At 40.8% G+C, this 18,709-nt stretch overlaps 1 protein-coding gene across 5 annotated transcripts in view; it reads left to right on the top strand.

Annotated features, from left to right (window-relative positions):
• The window catches only part of col12a1b (collagen, type XII, alpha 1b), a 153,423-nt gene that overhangs the window by 42,626 nt on the left and 92,088 nt on the right, over positions 1 to 18,709 (top strand). For all 5 annotated transcript variants that reach the window (XM_039782832.1, XM_039782833.1, XM_039782831.1 and 2 more), the window contains exons 21-26: positions 1,313 to 1,455; positions 6,184 to 6,313; positions 9,091 to 9,236; positions 11,156 to 11,285; positions 12,218 to 12,354; positions 16,260 to 16,389. In XM_039782832.1, coding sequence (XP_039638766.1) covers positions 1,313 to 1,455; positions 6,184 to 6,313; positions 9,091 to 9,236; positions 11,156 to 11,285; positions 12,218 to 12,354; positions 16,260 to 16,389 — 816 coding nt within the window. The remainder of the gene's footprint in view (positions 1 to 1,312; positions 1,456 to 6,183; positions 6,314 to 9,090; positions 9,237 to 11,155; positions 11,286 to 12,217; positions 12,355 to 16,259; positions 16,390 to 18,709) is intronic.

The following is an 18,709-nucleotide window of genomic DNA, read 5'->3' as shown; positions in this document are numbered from 1 at the left end:
TTATTTTATGTTACAAACAGCTGGTTGAAATGGCAGTTTTAGACGGAGCCTCAATGACTGCCCAAAAGCACGGTAACGTTATCCAGTCAAGCGAGGTAGAGAGAGCCTGAAGAGAGGGAGAGCCTGAAGAGAGAGAGCGCCCAGCGGCGTTAGAACAAAGCCGTGAATCAGAGAAATAAAACGTGTTTTCGCTGATTCATCTCTAGAAATGTAACTGGAGCAAGCATCTCACTATCACGAATGTTATCCACATTCATATTTAGACAAAACTAATGATATATCCAGCTACAAAAAGCCTAAAAGTCGGAAGTTAGGACGAAAGTACAAAGGCGTTGCTATGGAGATGATACACCGTCTTGTCTCGTCTCATTGGTGTGAACTGGCAGGTTTCAGAACGCTGCAGACCGGCTCGTTGCACGAAGTTGCAAGTTTCAACTCGTCTCGTCCAGAATCTTTGGTCTGAACTGGGCTTGAGAATGAAAGGTTTTCAAACAGGCCCGTTTAAAAAGGGGACTGCACTAGTTACTCAGTGGAGCTCAGAGCTGCTGCTGCTTGCAGCTGTAATTCCAGCTTCTTCTTTGAATTCGGTTGAGTCAGATTTACACTTCTCAGTAGTTACTTGAAGTGGAGGTCAGGTGAAACCTTTGTAGCTTCAGATAATTATACTACAAAGCCACAGCGTTTAAGACTGACAACCATACATTTTTAAAAGTTTTACTGTAGGCTTTCATTTGGATTTGCAAGTGCTAGAGGGCGTGAAAGTTGTTCTGCTTAAGAAGGACGACATAAACCTTAAGTCCAAGTAAAGACATAAATATCAGCATAATTACACTTCCTTGGTACCGCTGCTTTCACCCTGTTTGAATGATGAAACTAATGACTGCTGACAAGGAGAAAGTACAAATTATTAGCAGTCATTGCAATCCTCAGATGAGAACAAAGTGTTCTTTTAATTCTACTCTTCAAAAATAGAAAAACAGAAGATCAGATCCAAAAAATGCAGATCGATAAATTTGACTCAATTCTGCCTGACAACCTCGATTATTTCACGCAATCGAAAGATGTCGCAACACAGATCCAAGCATCTGATGGAAACTTTCACGTTGGAACTGTTTTTAGTCCGTAAATCAGTTTTAGGAGGAAACGGGAAAATGATTTACAGCACAGCTGGAGAAATACATTTTTTGAAGTCAGGAGAGCTGAAATATACAGCGGGCCACCGGCTTCAGTGTCAGAGCAACGAGGGCAGGCAGGGTTCACGGTGTGAAATACTTTTACTTGTTGGATCATATTCGTGTTCGTTCCTTTTCAGGAGGGGAACCGGAGGCGGCCACAGACCTGGTGACCTCAGAGGTGACCCACCGCTCGTTCCGTGCCACCTGGACTGCACCCGGCAGCCCCGTTGACAAGTATCGCGTCACTTACGTGATGGTGGCTGGAGGACCCACTCAGGAGGTGTGATAAAGCTTCTCACTTTTCTTGGTACTCCCTCCATCGCTCTCTGTTAACCCGATTTTCCACTAGCGCGTCTGTGCTGCGTTCCTGGCTACGCCGCAGTTTAGTTCCATCCCCAGCCACACGTCATACCACACCGGGAGCGTCTCAGAAGTGTATATTATGTTTTTCCACCTCCGAGATGAATCTCTCATCCGTCCGTGGTGTTGTGGAGAAGACATATACGACGTATGTTGGTAAATTGACTGGATGCTCTAGCTCAGGGGTCACCAACGCGGTGCCCGCGGGCACCAGGTCGCCCCCAAGGACCACATGAGTAGCCCTCAGGCCTGTTCTAAAAATGAAAATTGAATATTGATATTATCTGTTTCCCACCTTGTTAAGTCATTGTTGATAATTATTGTGAGAAATCATTAATGTGATCAGTGACTTCACATAGATGATCATCATTAATCGTTAATAATCATATATAACTATCATTAATCATTAATAACCATATATAACTAAAGGCAAACTGAGCACATTTGTTATTTCAGAAGAGTGTATCAAACTGGTAGCCCTTCGTATGACTCAATACCCATGAAGTAGCTCTCAGTTTAGAAAAGGTTGGTGACCCCTGGTCTAACTGTTTCACTTCCTGCCCGGCCCGTGTCTTGCGCCGAGTGATGTGCTGCTTTACGCACTCTTTTGGAACGCGCCGCGGCTGGTGGATTATTAATCAGCCCTTCCAGAAAAATGCGGAGTTTTTTTGTGATTGTCGCGGGCAAAAATCCTTGATTATGCGGCACGTTTTCTTAAAAAATGCGATGGAATATGCAGGATATTTATGCAATTTATGTGATGAAATTGCGGGAACTTGCAAAAACTGGGGTTTGATGAAAAAGAGAGAAAAAAGTGATTCCCCCAACACTCTGCTTTTCGATGATGTTCATGTCGCGTAATTACGTCACTTCGTAACGTTCCCATGTACTTACATTTTTTTAGTTTGGTCCATGTATCTGCTGTTAAAGGGGCGGGGTTTCTAACCTATAGTGCAGCCAACAGAGGGCGATCCAGATGTTTTGGCTTCACTTATAAATCCCGTCAACCCCAGGGTCAGCTATAAATAGCCGGTTCTATCATTATTGTCTGGGATCAGTTGGGCCATTTGGTTCCAGATATAAAGACTCAGATAATTGGTCTATTTCACAGAACTTAATTAGAGGAAGCCGCTCAGTGCGCTTCCTGGTTCAGAAACTTTATGTCTCCCATCTGTTGGTGCTGGATACGACCCTTAATATCAAACAGCATCTCGTTTGCTTTTTAATTCCCTTTGGCTCCCATTAGACCTGGCTTAAACCGGAACAGATAACTCTTTTGTTTGTGTGCCGCACCGGTCAGGTTAGATTTACTACTTTTCTGCCAAGTTGTAAGTAAGTAAGTTTAGATAATGACAGGTTGTCAGTCGCACATAAAGCAGACTAATTGATGGTTAAACCCTCCCCTGTTGTTTTATATTCTGGTATGTGTTGTTCTATGTGACAAACCTCACTAGACAGGTTCAAAAGCAACTTCTGGAAGTGTTTTTGAAATACCCAGATCTGGCTTTTGTTCAAAGCCCTGTTTACTTTTTCCTCAGGGACTGAAATCTGGACCCCAGTTGCTTTGGTGAACCTGCATTTAGTTTACACTTAACCTCCTGTCAGTCGCGTCTTTAAAAACAGAGCACTGGGTCTTTTCCATCCTTTGTGCTTTTATTGGCCCATGTCAGATGGAGCCTGTGTGATTATAATCGGGCTCGTCTGAAATCAAGCTCGAGTTTCCTCTGGATCCACTTAGTTTAACGTTACGGACCTCACACTGGGCTGAGACGCCTCACCTCTCACCTCTCGCTTCTCTCATCTGTTAATGTATGGACATACCAACATGAGATGTATGATATTTACTGCACACGCTGGGTATTTAGTGCAGCAGGTCTTATGTGCAGGGATATACGGCCAGTGCAACAACAGAGGGAATTCCTAAATCACAAAGCAGACAGAACCAAAAGGGTCAGGGTTGAGGCCATGGCTCGCTGCCAAGAGAGGAAAATTAGAAATGTGTACACTCAATAGACCCAATGATCTGAAGTGGGTGTTTAGTGTATTGTGCGTGTTTCAAATCTGAGCATAAACCTATAATCTCTTTAACAATTGATTTGCAAGTTTAAGCCCAATAAAAATCACTAGTTTACGCGTCAGAGGTGGGGCAAAGTCATAGTTTTGGAGGTCTTCAAGTCTTGACTATGAAGTCCCAAGTCACCTCCAAGTCCTAAACTTTGTTTTAAGTCCTAAACTTTGTGTTTTTGAAGTCCTAAACACATCTAAACACATCTTCCATTCTGGTTCTTTAAATCTTTAATGTGGATTGATTTGATTTGATTTATCCAGATAACCTCAAGTCTCATCTTGCATCTTAGAGCAGGCTCCACAACTTATGGTACAAAAAAAATGATTTTCTTATTGACTAAGTTTGTGATTAGTCTGTAATTAAGTCCTTAAAGAAATACTTCACCCCCAAAATCATCATTTGTATATTTTTAAGTTAATAAAAGAGTGTTGCCTTGAATTTGTGAAGAAAACTTGTTTTTTTGGTTGCATGCCTCCACCGAGAATCCAAAAACAGAGAAAAGTCCAAGGACAAACAAAAACATCCTTTTACAAACTCTCACACAACTCGTGCAGTAGAATCCATGTCTCATTTATCCGGACGTATGCTCAGTGCTTCCCAAACACATGCGTTTGACTAAAACCTATTTACAACACTTCCGCATAAATAGTTTCAAGCTTTTTTTCTCAGACAAGTCAGGTTTTAGTGAAAACGCATGTGTTTAGGAAGTACTGAGCATATGACTGGATAAACGAGACTTGGATTATTCTGCACGAGCTGTGTGAGAGTTTGTAAACGGATGTTTTGATATTGTTTTGCCGTTCTTAAACTTCAATGCGTCAAGATTGTTTTTCTGTTCCCAGTGGAGGCACGAGTCAAAAACAAAGTTTTATTCAAGTCCTTAAGTTAACAGTTTGAGAGTTATTGATATACAAACGGTCATTTTGGGAGTATACCTTTCATAAACATTTTTTTTCTGAAAGTGAAAAACAAGAAGAATATTTCCACCTGTTCCCAACAGAAATCACCTTCTTTGTGAGTCTTTTTGTCTATCTCGATTTGGCAAAGATTAAAGCGAGCCGCTTTTCACGTAACTTGATTTGCATTGGAAACAGGTTCAACTTAATCAATCACAGACCTAAGTAACTTGACAAGGGCGACTTTTTTTTCCCCCAGCAGCTCGAGAGGCTGCAGCCTCTTTGTGTTTGTTTGTCATTTCTCCTCTGGATTTGATTTTCCAGCAGAACATCACGGGAATGTGACCCTGTTTAGCAGCCAGGGTGGACGTCCCACTTGAGGACTTTCCCACCAGCACACATGAACGCAGCACCATAGTTTCGCTTTAACAGACTGTAATCATCTAATGGGGAAAATACGAGACCTGGACTCCCACCAATCACTGATTGACAGATCGGGATGAAGAGAGACCAAAGCTGCAATCTTCATCCAAATCTTTAACCTTTTCAGATATCAAGCTGACTTAATCAGATGACAAATTGCTTCACTGCAAGTCAAATTTAATTCCCAGTTTTCTGAAACAAAAATGGCTCAATCCTCTTTGATGAGAGGATGTGTTTATATATGCCTGATTGGTGATTAGAACATTTTATTCCCGACCTGCTGCACCTCGATAATCAGCTGAGAAGTCCTTTCAGACCGCAGTACCTCTGCTCTGTGAGGATAGATTAGATTAGTTGAATAAATGTATTCTAAAATGAGATTTTCTGCTTTTTGAAAAGAACAAAAACTTGGCAGCCTTATCTTCAGCTACTAACCTCCCAAAACACACAATACTCATGTAAAATATATTGTAAGTTTTGGAAGTTGTTGAACTCCTAAAAGATGTACAACATTTGAAGTTTTGGGATTGTCAGAATAAGAGTGAGAATACTTTATTGATCCCCTCAGGGAAATTGTGTGGTTGCAGTTGCTCACAGTCAGATCCAAGGTAAAATAAGAGTAAGAAAAGAGCGAGTCAATAAAGGGTATAAAGTGACATATAGGGCTGGGCGATATGGAGAAAATCAAATATCACAATATTTTTGACCAAATACCTCGATATCGATACCTCAACGATATTGTAGTGTTGACTATACTTTCACAAAATATTTACACAATGAGATTTTAGATAAATAATCATCAGTAATGTGGATATAATGACTAAGTGGGTAAAGGTAAATAATAGAACAGTTACAACAGTCTGGTAAGTTCAGAAAATCACATCACTTTACTGTAATGCAGCCTTTAAAACCAGGAAAAGACAACATTATGCCATATTATGATATTACAATATCCAAAATCTAAGACGATATCTAGTCTCATATCACGATATCGATATAATATTGATTTATTGCCCAGCTCTAGAGACATACTTTCCATCTTCTCCTCCCTGTAGTTCTCTCTTTCTCTCTTAAACTATACTTTTCCAAAAAAAATATTGTCAGAGTGGAAAACTACTGGCCACGGTGTGATAACCCGTCTATTAGTGTTCAATATGTTAGTTTTTTTAATGTATGCACCAATCACCAAGGCCAATTCCTTGTACGGGTTACTTACTTGGCATTAAACTCTTTTCTCATTTGGATTCTTTTATTCTTTCAGCTGCTGGTCGATGGGTCGGTGAACACTGTAGTGCTGGAAGGCCTGTCCCCTCTGACCGAGTACATCGTCAATGTTTTCTCCGTGGTCGGCGAGGAGAGCAGCGAGCCTCTGAAGGGCACCGAAACCACCTGTAAGTGTTTTCTCTTCCTCCTTCCCCCCTTAACACCTAGGGCCCTATCTTGCACCTGGCGCAGCGCAACGCAACGCAGCGCAACGCAACGCAGCGCAACGCAACGCAGCGCAACGCAACGCAGCGCAACGCAACGCAACGCAACGCAACGCAACGCAGCGCAGCGCAACGCAACACAACGCAAAGCAAAGCCTGACGCAAGTGTCTTTGCTGGTTTAAGACCGATGCAGTTGCCAATTTGCCGTTCCAGTGCCTGCGTCGTTTAAATAAGAAATGCACCTGCACCCATCTGTGCGCCCATGGGCGTGCTGGTCTTACAGGGAGGTGTGTTCAGGTGCACTCTGGTCGCATTGCTATCCTGAGGCAGCGGGAAGCGATTGCGCCGTTGACCAACAAAAACCAGTCAATAACCCAGCATTTCTTTGTTATTTTAACAGCAAATTAGATTTTTTCCACCGTCAAACTAGCAAAAGTGGATTTGGACACACCCTAAACACACTTGTGCCAGTCGCTTCACGCTGTGCGCTTAGATCGTTAAAATAGGGCCCTAAATGTCTAAGGTCACTTCCTCTTTGCTTATTTGTCTCACGAGATACGTGCTCGATTTCCATGTCCGATTGCCTTTTCGCAAGACACTGGTGGCCTGGTGGCCCTTTGGGGCGACAGGCGTGACTAAAGAGAAGCAATAAAAGGCGGATAGCGTCATCGCTCTTTTGTGGGAAAGCGTTTTTTGATTCTTCTGTATGGTTTGTTACATAAACAACTTGATTTCTCTGCTCGTTATTCTGTTTCACACACATCAATGCAACACGTTTACTCGCTTTTATTTTCTTCCCGCAAATGTGCTCTCTGTTTATGCAACGTATATATTTAGCATCTGATCAGAGGCGGAAAACTGCTTAACACAAACACAACGTCCCATGATGCAATGGTGTGAGCTGATGCTAAAACTGTGGTGGGAGTAGTGCGAATCACTGTGAGCCATAAAGACAAACAGTTTAAAAGATATCCATCAGGGCTGCGGTTTTTGCGTTTAAATCTTAAATAAACTAATATAATTTAACAGCGTGTTAAGTGCATGGCTCTAAGTGCTTTTATTTGCTCGTTTGTCCTTTAATGTTCGCTTTATTTGTGCTGAAATGTGCGACTGATTTTTACCATGAGCCGCTTCACGCTGCCATAAAACAATAAGTGATCGTTCTGTTGTCTTCCACTTGGACGGCACCAGCCGCCGTTAGCTCACTCTGGCTTGGTTTTTTAAACTAACGCTCGGTTAGGTCATAATGTCCCGCTGAAAGCAGCCTGGAGTCTGTCACTGTGACTCAAACATAAAGTCTGTAAAGGCTGCGAGCTGCGGTTTGGGTGGGGGTGTCCTCAAACAGTCAGGAGAAACTGTTTGTGCTTAAAAGTGCGAAAAGTAAAATGGCGCCGCGTGAGTGGCAGCCTGTTGCAGCAGCTCTGAACCTTTTCGTGAAGTTTAGTACATTTCTTATATTTATATTTATTCTTTCGCGTTTTTTTCTTCTTCCTCCAAACTATTCTTCAACGTTACATGTGCATATATGGATGTACAACTGTGGAGATTAGCTGTATTTCTTTTCTTTCTTTTGTGGGATTAATAAAGTCTATCCTAATGTGCAAAACTACATTCTTAAAAAGCTCCCAAATCACACATTTTCTATGTTAAAACAAATATTTATGCGTGGTGAAGACGGAACAGTCTTTTTTAAAGTAAAAGTCTATTGAATATTTCAGTAGCCACCCAGGGATTCTTTTTTTTGCAATGAAGAAACCAGATTATTGGGAGGAATATGATTTGTCTTTTACACCAAACCTTATTTATAAAATTATTTTCTGTTCAAGCTCTATACTGAGGAAGCACATCATTTTTTCTTATTATCCGTGCATCAGAGGAAACCAATTTATTTATTTTAGTTTTGGGGTTTTAGTCTGTACACTTTTGGATTAAATTATTTTGGATAGGACAGCAGTTACGTTTCCTTTCAGTAATACTACCCCTGTCTGTTTTTTTCTTGTGTTCTCACATTTCAAAACCCTCATTTTAACATCCCAAAAAAATCTAATTTCTTTCCTAGTGAAAGCAGAAATCTCCTTCAGTTGACCTTCTTTGTTTTAATCCCTGAACCACGTTAAGGAAACCAGGTTACAGGTCTACATGACATGGAAGAAATAAAAAACAAACCAAAAATGCCCCGCAAAAAATCCTTTAAAAACCAGAATTATTGACCGGACATGCAATACCAAATAGTCTGCACATCAAAAACTTTATGATCTCTTTGGGACATTCTGGGATTTTTTTAAAATATGACCCCGATGTTGCTCACTTGTTTGTATCATTATCCTTTTTCTGTGCCAAAACCTTCTCCAAATATTAAATCAGTCCAAAGAAAATCCAATTGTTGCTCTAAGTCTTCTTCAGATACTTCAAATTACATCAACGCATTTCATTTGCATTGTTCAAACAGCAAACATAGACAGAGTGTTATTTAAGGTCCCATATCCTGCTCTTTTTCAGGTTCACACTTGTATTTTGGGTTTTTACTAGAACATGTTTACATGCTTTGTTATACAGTTGTGACAGAACCGTACAGAAGTCCTGGCGGCCTGTTTAAAGGCACGGCTTCTCAATACCGGCTGTGTTCATTTCTCTGTAGATTGAGTGTTGAATGAACTCACTTTTTACAATATTGGACCTTTAAACTGAATGTCATCTGTGTCTCATTGAGCCATTCCTCGCTCTGACTGTGTCTTCTCAGTGCCGCTGCCAGCATGCAAGAACATGGAGGTTTTCGAGGAGACCTCGAGCACCATGAAGGTGAGCTGGGACGAGGCGGACGGGGCCACGGGCTACATGCTGCTCTACAAATCCATCAACGCCACTGAGCCTCAGCTGGAGAACGAGGTACAGTAACGCCACCTTCACACGCAGCTTGAGAGGTTGTGTTTTCAACATGGGACAACTACACCCTAATGAATTCAATTCAGTTTGATTTATCGTGTGAAATCATAACAGTTATCTCAGGACACTTTAATTTATTAAAATTAATTAAATTTAGTGCAACAGCAGCAAGGGAAAACTACCTTTTACAACAGGAAGTTTTTCCTGCTGCTGTCGCACAATCTGTGGCACAATCTGTGGCACAATCTGTCGCAACGTGGTCATACCCCTGCCTGTGAGTGTAGAAACGGACAAACTAAATGAGAGAAACATTAAAGTCCCCACAATGTGAGCAAGCACACTACAACACACACACACTTACACACACACACACACACACACACTTACACACACAAAGCCACACACACACACACACACACACACATCTTAATTTGTGTGCTCAGCGTTTCCACAATGATTTTATAAGATCGGGCTTCTGCTCGCGCTGCCTTACTGCTTCCAGATGGCGATGAGCGCAGAACGAGAAGTGGACTTTCGCAGCGCGGCTCAGGCCAGGCCTGCAAAAAGCCGAGTCCTCCGACACGCTGGGTAATGGGAAAGGATTAGCTCATGAGGACTGAAGTCATCGGGATGATTTAAACAGAACAGATGCTAAACGGGTGGAACACGTGGTGTTAACCTACATGTGCAATTATATAGCAGAGGGACATGTAAGCGATGATTTAATGTAGCCTACAGGGATATACAAAAATGATATGCAGCTGAAGTGTGAATCAGGCCCTCAAAATGAAGTGCATTATTTATCAAGATGAATCATTTGACATGAAATAGTGTATTTTAAACTTAGCATGTTAGCAGTTAAGGCAGGGGTGTCAAACTCATTTTAGTAAATGGGCCACATACAGCCCAGTCTGATTTCAAGTGGGCCTTTGTTTGGAAGCCTTCTCTTATTTAGCGAGGACGGTTCGCCGAGATGTGTTTTTGGAGGCATTTTGAGCGAGAGATGGGCTACGGTTGCTGAATGCAGGTTGGAGCATTGGTATATTTTTCTTTTTAAGGCCATACTGTATGAACTGCCTCCTTACTCATGTTCTCTCCTGACTCCTAAAGTCACCACCAGGAAATGTATCTTCGATCATATGGGCAAATCATATATGACATTTCCCGAATGCGAACTGTCTTCGGTGAAAGTGCCTTTAAAGTTTTTGCACCCTCATCCTGGTATAAATTGCAGAATCAGCTTAAATTAGACTACCTTCCAACAATGACACAGTTTAAAATTAGGATAAAGGATTATTTGAGTATTAAATGCACATGAGCTGTTACTGAGCACTGCTGGTGAGTATTTTGAGATGATGTTAAATTGCCAACTGTCTTTTTCACTGTATATCTTAATATGGAACTATTATACTGCTGTCTTGGCCAGGACTCCCTTGAAAAAGAGATTCTGAATCTCAACGGGATTATTTCCTAGTGAAATAGAGGTAAATAAAAACAGTTTGGAGAAATAAGTTTAAAACCACTGCATAATGACCGATTAATAACTACTCCAAATATGTCCCTTTCTCTTGTGTAGAGGGGTGCAAGTACATAATGAACACTCTATTTACAAAAAAAGATGATGAACAGCCTGAGATATCTTAAAATAAGTGCAATTTCAACAATATGTCTCAATATGTTTTTAACTGGTCAGGATAGAAAAGAAAATGAGTCTGATAGTGGCGCCCAATATTATATTCCTTGAGCACTGAAAGGTGCTGTGAACACACCAAGCACACTGGCTTCCCATAGGCTACCTCTGTGAAGAAATGGGAAGTAGTTCATTTTTTTTTGGAAAACCTGACACTCTGTGTCCACTTTTCTCCTTTTTTAAATGAATAGGATGCAACACTTTCAAGGTCCCGTCTTTTTCCCCCCGATAGGTACGTGTTGGCGGGGCTGTAACTAGCGTCCAGCTGGTGGAGCTGATCCCCAGCACAGCGTACACCATCTCCCTTTATGCGCTGCATGGAGAGGCTGCCAGCGACCCTCTGGAGGGGAGAGGAGTCACCTGTAAGTGATGCTGAACTGATTCTATACTGTACTTTACATGTGTTTTAGCTTTACAGACAATTCTTGGAGGCAGAAATCATCTGGTTGAATTAAACCTCAATTGGCAAAGCAGTAGAACCACAGCTTTACTGTGAAGTAACGTTATAATAACGTTTGAAATAGGAGTGACAATGTTTTCATGGTGGAAATAATATCAAAATGCCCGTAAAAAACACTGCATGCCCCCAGTTTGGAGAAGCAGGCAGTACCGACAGGGAAGCTAAGCAATATACTGCTGTGGACGGGGGGCAGCAGCTAAACGCATTTTAGAAACCTAAAGACATGTATATCAGCTTATGTGTACGCCATATTTAGAATATTTTCAGCGCTTGCTGTCAGACGGCCCTTTCCGACGGGGAACTGAAGCCGTTATCTCTGCTCTCCTCAAAGCCACCAGACTCCTTTGACAAAAACCTCGCAGACATGGGGGTAGCTGCTCCACCGCTGCCTCCATTAGAGAACGGGATAAAGATTTATTTTTGAACTTATTTTAAATAACTTTGTCACAGTAGTTGGGGTATTTTTCTCTCGACTACTATTTACTCATTTACTTTACTTTAAATGAGTTTTATTTGCATGTCAGCAGATTGTTGTTTTTTTTATAAGAGCTGGATCCCATCTCCCACAAGCTGGAGTTTATATTTTGGATTGAAGAACTTATAGATAGAAAGCAGATGCACTGAAAAGCAGAATATCCAAAGCAGCAGCACTTAAAAAAAAAGAGAAAAAAAAAAGGAGCTGCTGTCTGTTTTTCAGCTCTTCGGTAAGTTCTGTTCAGTCAGCATCTTTTTATGTCTTCACAAACATTTTAACCGTGAAGATGGGATTGTAAATTTTTGTTATCCTTCAGTCAGGATGGTTTTTAAATCCGTCCGTTCCCCATCCTCCCTCAGTGCCCGTGCCTCCTGCTGGAGTCCTGAGAATCACCGATGTCACTCACAGCACCATGAGGCTCAACTGGGACGCTGCTCCCGGAGCCGTCCGCAAGTACATGATCACCTACAAACCAGAGGAGGGAGACCTGAAGGAGGTACAGCCCAGGTTTTGTCTTTTCAGTGTTACCTCACAGTACACGATAAGCTTAAATTAGGTAGACTTCACTGATCCCAAATTGGGAAAGTTCAGTGCTACAGCAGCAAAACATCAGCCACACAGCACACATACAGAGTATACAAGAAATAATAACTAGGATAGAGTACAAGAACAACTATTGAAAAATGAAGATAAAAAAATAAAAAGGAAAGAATGTGCAAACGTATATACAAGTGGCGAATAAAAATGTACAAATAGTATGTATAAAGATAAGTGTAACCTATGTTTGTTCAAGTTGCACATAGTGCAGTATTTTGATGTATATGAGTATTATCTAACACTCAGTGATGAAGTGTTAAAAAGTTGTATTGCCTGTGGTAGGAATGATTTCTTGTAGCGGTCGGTGCATCACCGATGACTTCATATGCAAAATATGTGTCAAACCATTCGGAAGAAAGTATTGTGGTGCTGCAGAGACGTCCCAGTCTACAAATCCTATCCAACTGACTACATTCCTCGCAAAAATCCCAATATAATCACTTTTAATTTGAATATTTTTCAATATAAATGAGAATGATGATCCAAAAATGAGCTATTGAGATATTGCAATCGCAATATCAGTAAAAAAATAATCACAATCAGATATTTTGCAGCCCTGTTTTTTAAAACTATTTTATGACATTTTATAAACTAAGCAATTAAAAAAAAATTGACACATTCGTTGATAATTAAAATTCATTTTATTGAATTTCATTTATTATATAGGAAAGGATTAAAAGTAACAACAGTGGTAGTTGGTCAAGGCAACACCCCCCCTCTCCTCCTCAATAGCATTTAAAGCTACAGACACAGAAATGGCACATCCTAAGGAAAGCTCATTTTGGGACTGGCTCTAGTGGCTGTAATTCTGCACCAAGGCTGAATTTCGGGAAAGAGACTTCAGATACAGTATTAGGGGACCACTAAGGTCTATATAAAAGAGACTTCAGATACAGTATTAGGGGACCACTGAGGTCTATATAAAAGAGACTTCAGATACAGTATTAGGAGACCACTAAGGTCTATATAAAAGAGACTTCAGATACAGTATTAGGAGACCACTAAGGTCTATATAAAAGAGACTTCAGATACAGTATTAGGGGACCACTAAGGTCTATATAAAAGAGACTTCAGATACAGTATTAGGAGACCACTGAGGTCTATATAAAAGAGACTTCAGATACAGTATTAGGGGACCACTAAGGTCTATATAAAAGAGACTTCAGATACAGTATTAGGGGACCACTAAGGTCTATATAAAAGAGACTTCAGATACAGTATTAGGGGACCACTAAGGTCTATATAAAAGAGACTTCAGATACAGTATTAGGGGACCACTAAGGCCTATATAAAAGCATCCAAAAAGTAGCATGTCATGGGACCTTTAAGTTACAGTATAAACGGGCCTGACTCAGTTTAAAAACTGGTTTCCAGCAGGTTCCTGTTCTGCAGAAACATAGAACACAGTTACGGCACATGAAGACAGAAACACTTGTACAAGACATTAGCATGGGCTAGACAGACAACTAAAAACAACAATACAGACAGTGCACACAAGACTTGGACAATACATGAACAATAATAAACCCTTTGTCCATGTGTGCAATTCAAACACCGTCTAAACACTCTAAGTCCCTTTCATTTGTATAGCGGGGATGTACAGCTGTGACCTTTTCTATTGGCAGGTATCAGTCGTTGTTCTCTTACCGCTAAGTGGCTGCAACACTTGGAAATGTCCACATTGTTTGTAAGTTAGGCTTTAAACAAGAAAACCCCGCAGTGATTTTCGTAAGCGTGAAGCTTTGGTCGTTGGTGATATCTTTGTTCTGGGAAAGTGACCAAGTCGTGACCAAGTCAAGAGTTGCAGCCGGCCTCTCAGCGGAGCAGCAGCTCCCCTTTGTTGGCTCATTCTGAGAAAAGCAGTCTGCTGGCAGAGGAGCGCTGGCTCAGGCCGCCAGCCCAGCCTGATTGGATCATCCCAGCACCACTCCGTTCTCATAATTTCTCGCTTGGACGTCAGCGGAGGACAAACAGTCTGGGATGAATCGACAGCCGAAGGTGCCGTCGGTGGACACCTGCAAAACGTTTCCAGAAAGCTCTGATGGATGACCTGCAGCAGCTCGACTCCTCTTAAGGATTAGTGCTGAAGACTTCTTGTCGCTATAGAAGAAGCCCACACATTGGATCACTGCCTGCCGAGTTATTTTTCTCTGCTGTTGCTTACTTTGCTAAGCTCTCCCCTGAAATGGAAAACTCTGGAAACGTCTGAGACATGACTCCCTGATACTCTCAGACCTTCCAAATATTTTATTTATATCTGCTTATCTTGGTGAATATATAAATTCACATAAAACCGTAAAAATAGCCCAAAAGACTAGAGCTGCTGATGTGGTTTGTAGCGTATGAAAACATGTTATTAGCAACACATAGGCTTATGATACAACTTTAAGGGATTCATATCCAGCTTATACTGGGGGTGGGAATCTTCACTGGTCTCACGATTCGATACGATATCCCGATGCATCACGATGCGTCACCTCATCAATATTTTTATATACTGTGACACATGGTTTTAATCAACAAATTCAAGAATTAACTCTTAAAAAAGACACTTCCTGAATGTAGCGGAGTCCGAACACAACAGACAAAAGGCAAAAACAAAAAAGCAGTGACTGGAAAATCAACAAGTAACATCTGTAGGCAATAATCGATTATGGTCTGTCACTTCATCGATGCAGAATCGCCTTGGTCTGCATCGCGATGCAATGATTCATTTCAACACCCCTAGCTTATACCATGGCCACTTGATCTTTTTCTTTGCTTTTCTGTTTTCTGCACCCCAAAATTCCTACCACCCAACATCTAGCTTATAAAGAAGGAGTACAACATTTATTGTTGGCAAAATGATTTCACCTCAAGGTCCATTTAGTAGCTTTTCTGGAGTTTTTGATCACATCACATCAGCAGACTTCTCGTCCAGAAAGGAGTACGTTTCAAAAGGCTTGGTTAGGAGATTTTAAAATCCTGACAAATTTCGAAATCAGGTTGCATCATATACATAAGACAAATTTCAAAAATATCAAACGTGTTTGAAATTGAATTTGCATGGTTCTTACTTTTTTATTGGTTACACAAACAACCTAAGTTCCAAGCTGTTTAGCTCATCCACACTGTTGCTGTCTAACGGCAAACAAACACAGGCATCATAGGTGTTCGGTTATACTGTGTTGTTACTAGAAATTAGAAAAATTATTTTCAGTTGCCATCATATCACGTTAGTCAAAAACGATAAACATCAAAATAGAAATACATTTTACTGTAAGTTTGACCTGATGGAGAAACCATCATGAATTATTTTTAACGCTTTTGTTCAGTTGCCACCAACTCTAGATGACACATGCACATTTCAACTTTGATTGATTGAGTTAAATCTGATGGCATTGCCCCGATATGTGGCACTATGAGAGCATGATACATTTACCAATGTGGTGGTCAGCATTTTTTGACTTGTGTGGATTTCGGTATTCTCCAGAAACTGGCTGCCTCTGTGTGTTTGGATGCAGATTAAAATCATTGGTTACACTTTACTTGAAGGTATCTACATAAGAGCGACATGACACTGTCATGAACGTGTCATAAACATTATAAACAAGTCATAAACGTTTATGACATAACGCTTCTTTTAGTAAGTGTCATTCGGTTTTTGTCATGACAGTGTCATGTCACTCTTATGTAGATACCTTCAAGTAAAGTGTTACCGAAACATTTTCTATGACCAGAATGACAAAATTGGAGGACTGTGCAGCCTTCGTCAATGTATGCAAGTGATTTTGAGTTTCTGACGATTGAATTTGATACCGGTAGGCTGAAGTCAACGGGGACATCACCACCCTGGACCTGTCCAGCCTCATCTCCCAGACTGAGTACGATGTGGCCATCACACCGATCTACGATGCGGGACCCGGAGCCCCAATGCTCGGAAGCGCCATCACAGGTCTGAATCTGCCTTTCATTCTTGTCTTTTTGTTCGTCCAGCAAAGAAAAATGTATGGCCAGGGATTAGAGAGAAAATACTGTAAAACTATCCTTTAACTACGTCAAACATGACTATGCTGACAAGCCCTCTCCAGTGCCTGGACAGTACATGTGTTGGAGAGACGTGTATTGTGTCTGTGATGGTGATGAGTTCTGTATTAACTTTGACTTCACTTCCCCTGCTGGACCGAAAACAGCTTCCAGAGACGCTGGACTCGCACTGTGTGTGATCATTTACTGCGTTGGCTCTGTTTATCGCTAGTCCTTTGTGAACTGTGGAAAAACACAGTTGTGAGGACTTGACATAATAGATTTTGTAGCTCCTAAGACTAAGCTAACCTGGTTCCAGATCCTTTAAATGACTGCCAACATTCACTACGTGATTCAAAAATATCCGGTGTTGCTTATTGACAGATCTTTTTCCCCTGGTTGGAGAAACAATCAAGCAATCAGAGCTTTGTAGGCAGGATTAAGAATAGGGATGTCATATCTTATCTACATAGCTAGCTACATTCATGAGACAAAGCAATAGATACATAAACAGGAAAGTTTTTGTCAAAAGTCAAAATATAGACATATTTCTATGATTAAGTTAACTCCTCCAAAGCTTTTGTGTTTATAGAAAATAAAAATCAACATCGGCAGGACGGCAATTGTTTAGACATTACAGAGCCGGGGGATGGGAGTAATATTCCAAAAAACAACAACAACACTCTTAAATCTTGGATATTCTATTCGATAATCAGAGTTTTTTTCACAGAATATTTTCCCCCTCCCCCAGCTGCGGAATTTTTTTAAATGTTTTTTTTTTTTAAGTAAGTAAGTAAGTAAAGTTTATTTATAGAGCGCTTTTAACAAATCACAAAGTGCTTCACAAGGTACAACCACATTGAAAAACATTGGATGAGGATAAAACATTTAAAAAGTCAAAGATAAATTAAGCCCAATCAACTAAAAGCTTGTTTAAATAACAGTGTCTTGAGTTGTCTTTTAAAAGAATCAACAGAATCAGCCACACGGAGTAGCAAGGGCAAGGTGTTCCAGAGTCTGGGGGCTACAGCCTCGAAGGACAGGTCTCCCCGTGTTTTATAGCGAGTCTTTGGGACCATTAAGAGACTTTGGCCTGCTGATCGAAGGGCACGGCCTGGGGAGTATGAGCGTAACAAGTCAGCAATGTATTCTGGGGCCTGACCATTTAAAGCTCTAAAAGTTAAAACCAATATTTTAAATTCAATACGAAATTTAATAGGTAACCAATGTAGGGAGGACAAAATGGGATTGATGTGTGTCCTTCTGCCAGATCCTGTTAAAAGCCTTGCCGCAGCATTTTGAACCATTTGAAGACGATTTGCAGCAGATTTGTTAAGAAAAATAAAAAGAGAGTTACAATAATCTAAACGTGAAGAGATAAAAGCATGAATAACCATCTCAAGGTCAGAGTCTGTTAAAATTGTCCTAAATTTTGCAATATTTCTTAGATGATAGAAACAATTTCTGACCAGAAGTCTCGAATGGCAGTCCAAAGACATTGAGTGGTCAAACCAGACACCAACATTTCTAATGCTCGACTGGACAGTGGAGCTCAGAGAACCAAGATGTTGGATGATTGATGAAATTTTGTTGTCAGGGGCTACAATCAGGGTTTCAGTCTTTTTCGCGTTTAATTGGAGGCAATTAATAGCAAGCCACAATTTTACACAGGAAATACAGTCCAATAAATCCGTTAGTTTGTGTAACTCAGAGTCATTGAACGAGCAATACAACTGTATGTCATCTGCATAAAAATGGTATGACACATTGTTAAAGTTGTTCAAAATTTTTCCAAGAGGGGTAATGTACAGTAAGAATAAAAGTGGACCTAAGACAGAGCCCTGAGGAACACCATTTAAGAATGGAATGGTTTCAGACAGTATACCATTTAACTACATCCCTAATGCGCTGTAGTAGATATGTGACTTCCTGACTGTCTAACAAGAACACAATGTCCGACTGAATGAACGAAGTGATGTAAAAATGGAGATTAATTCTGGATACTCCAACCTTCACCTTAAACCAATATTTAAGAAGTGAGGGCCAAATAGTAATATGTCCTCACTGTCAAGGTAAAAATCTGGTCCTTGCAAAGATAGCAGTACAAGACCACACACACACACACACACACACACACACACACACACACACACACACACACACACACACACACACACACACACACACAAGTTGTCCTACACAGTGCAGTCAGCTACAGTAAATAGCCTTCATATGATGTTGTCTCATCT

Source organism: Perca fluviatilis, chromosome 18 (genome assembly GCF_010015445.1).
Source record: "Perca fluviatilis chromosome 18, GENO_Pfluv_1.0, whole genome shotgun sequence".
Classification (NCBI taxonomy): domain Eukaryota; kingdom Metazoa; phylum Chordata; class Actinopteri; order Perciformes; family Percidae; genus Perca; species Perca fluviatilis.
Note: the sequence above shows the minus strand (reverse complement) of the source record. Positions and strands in the feature narration are given on the sequence as shown.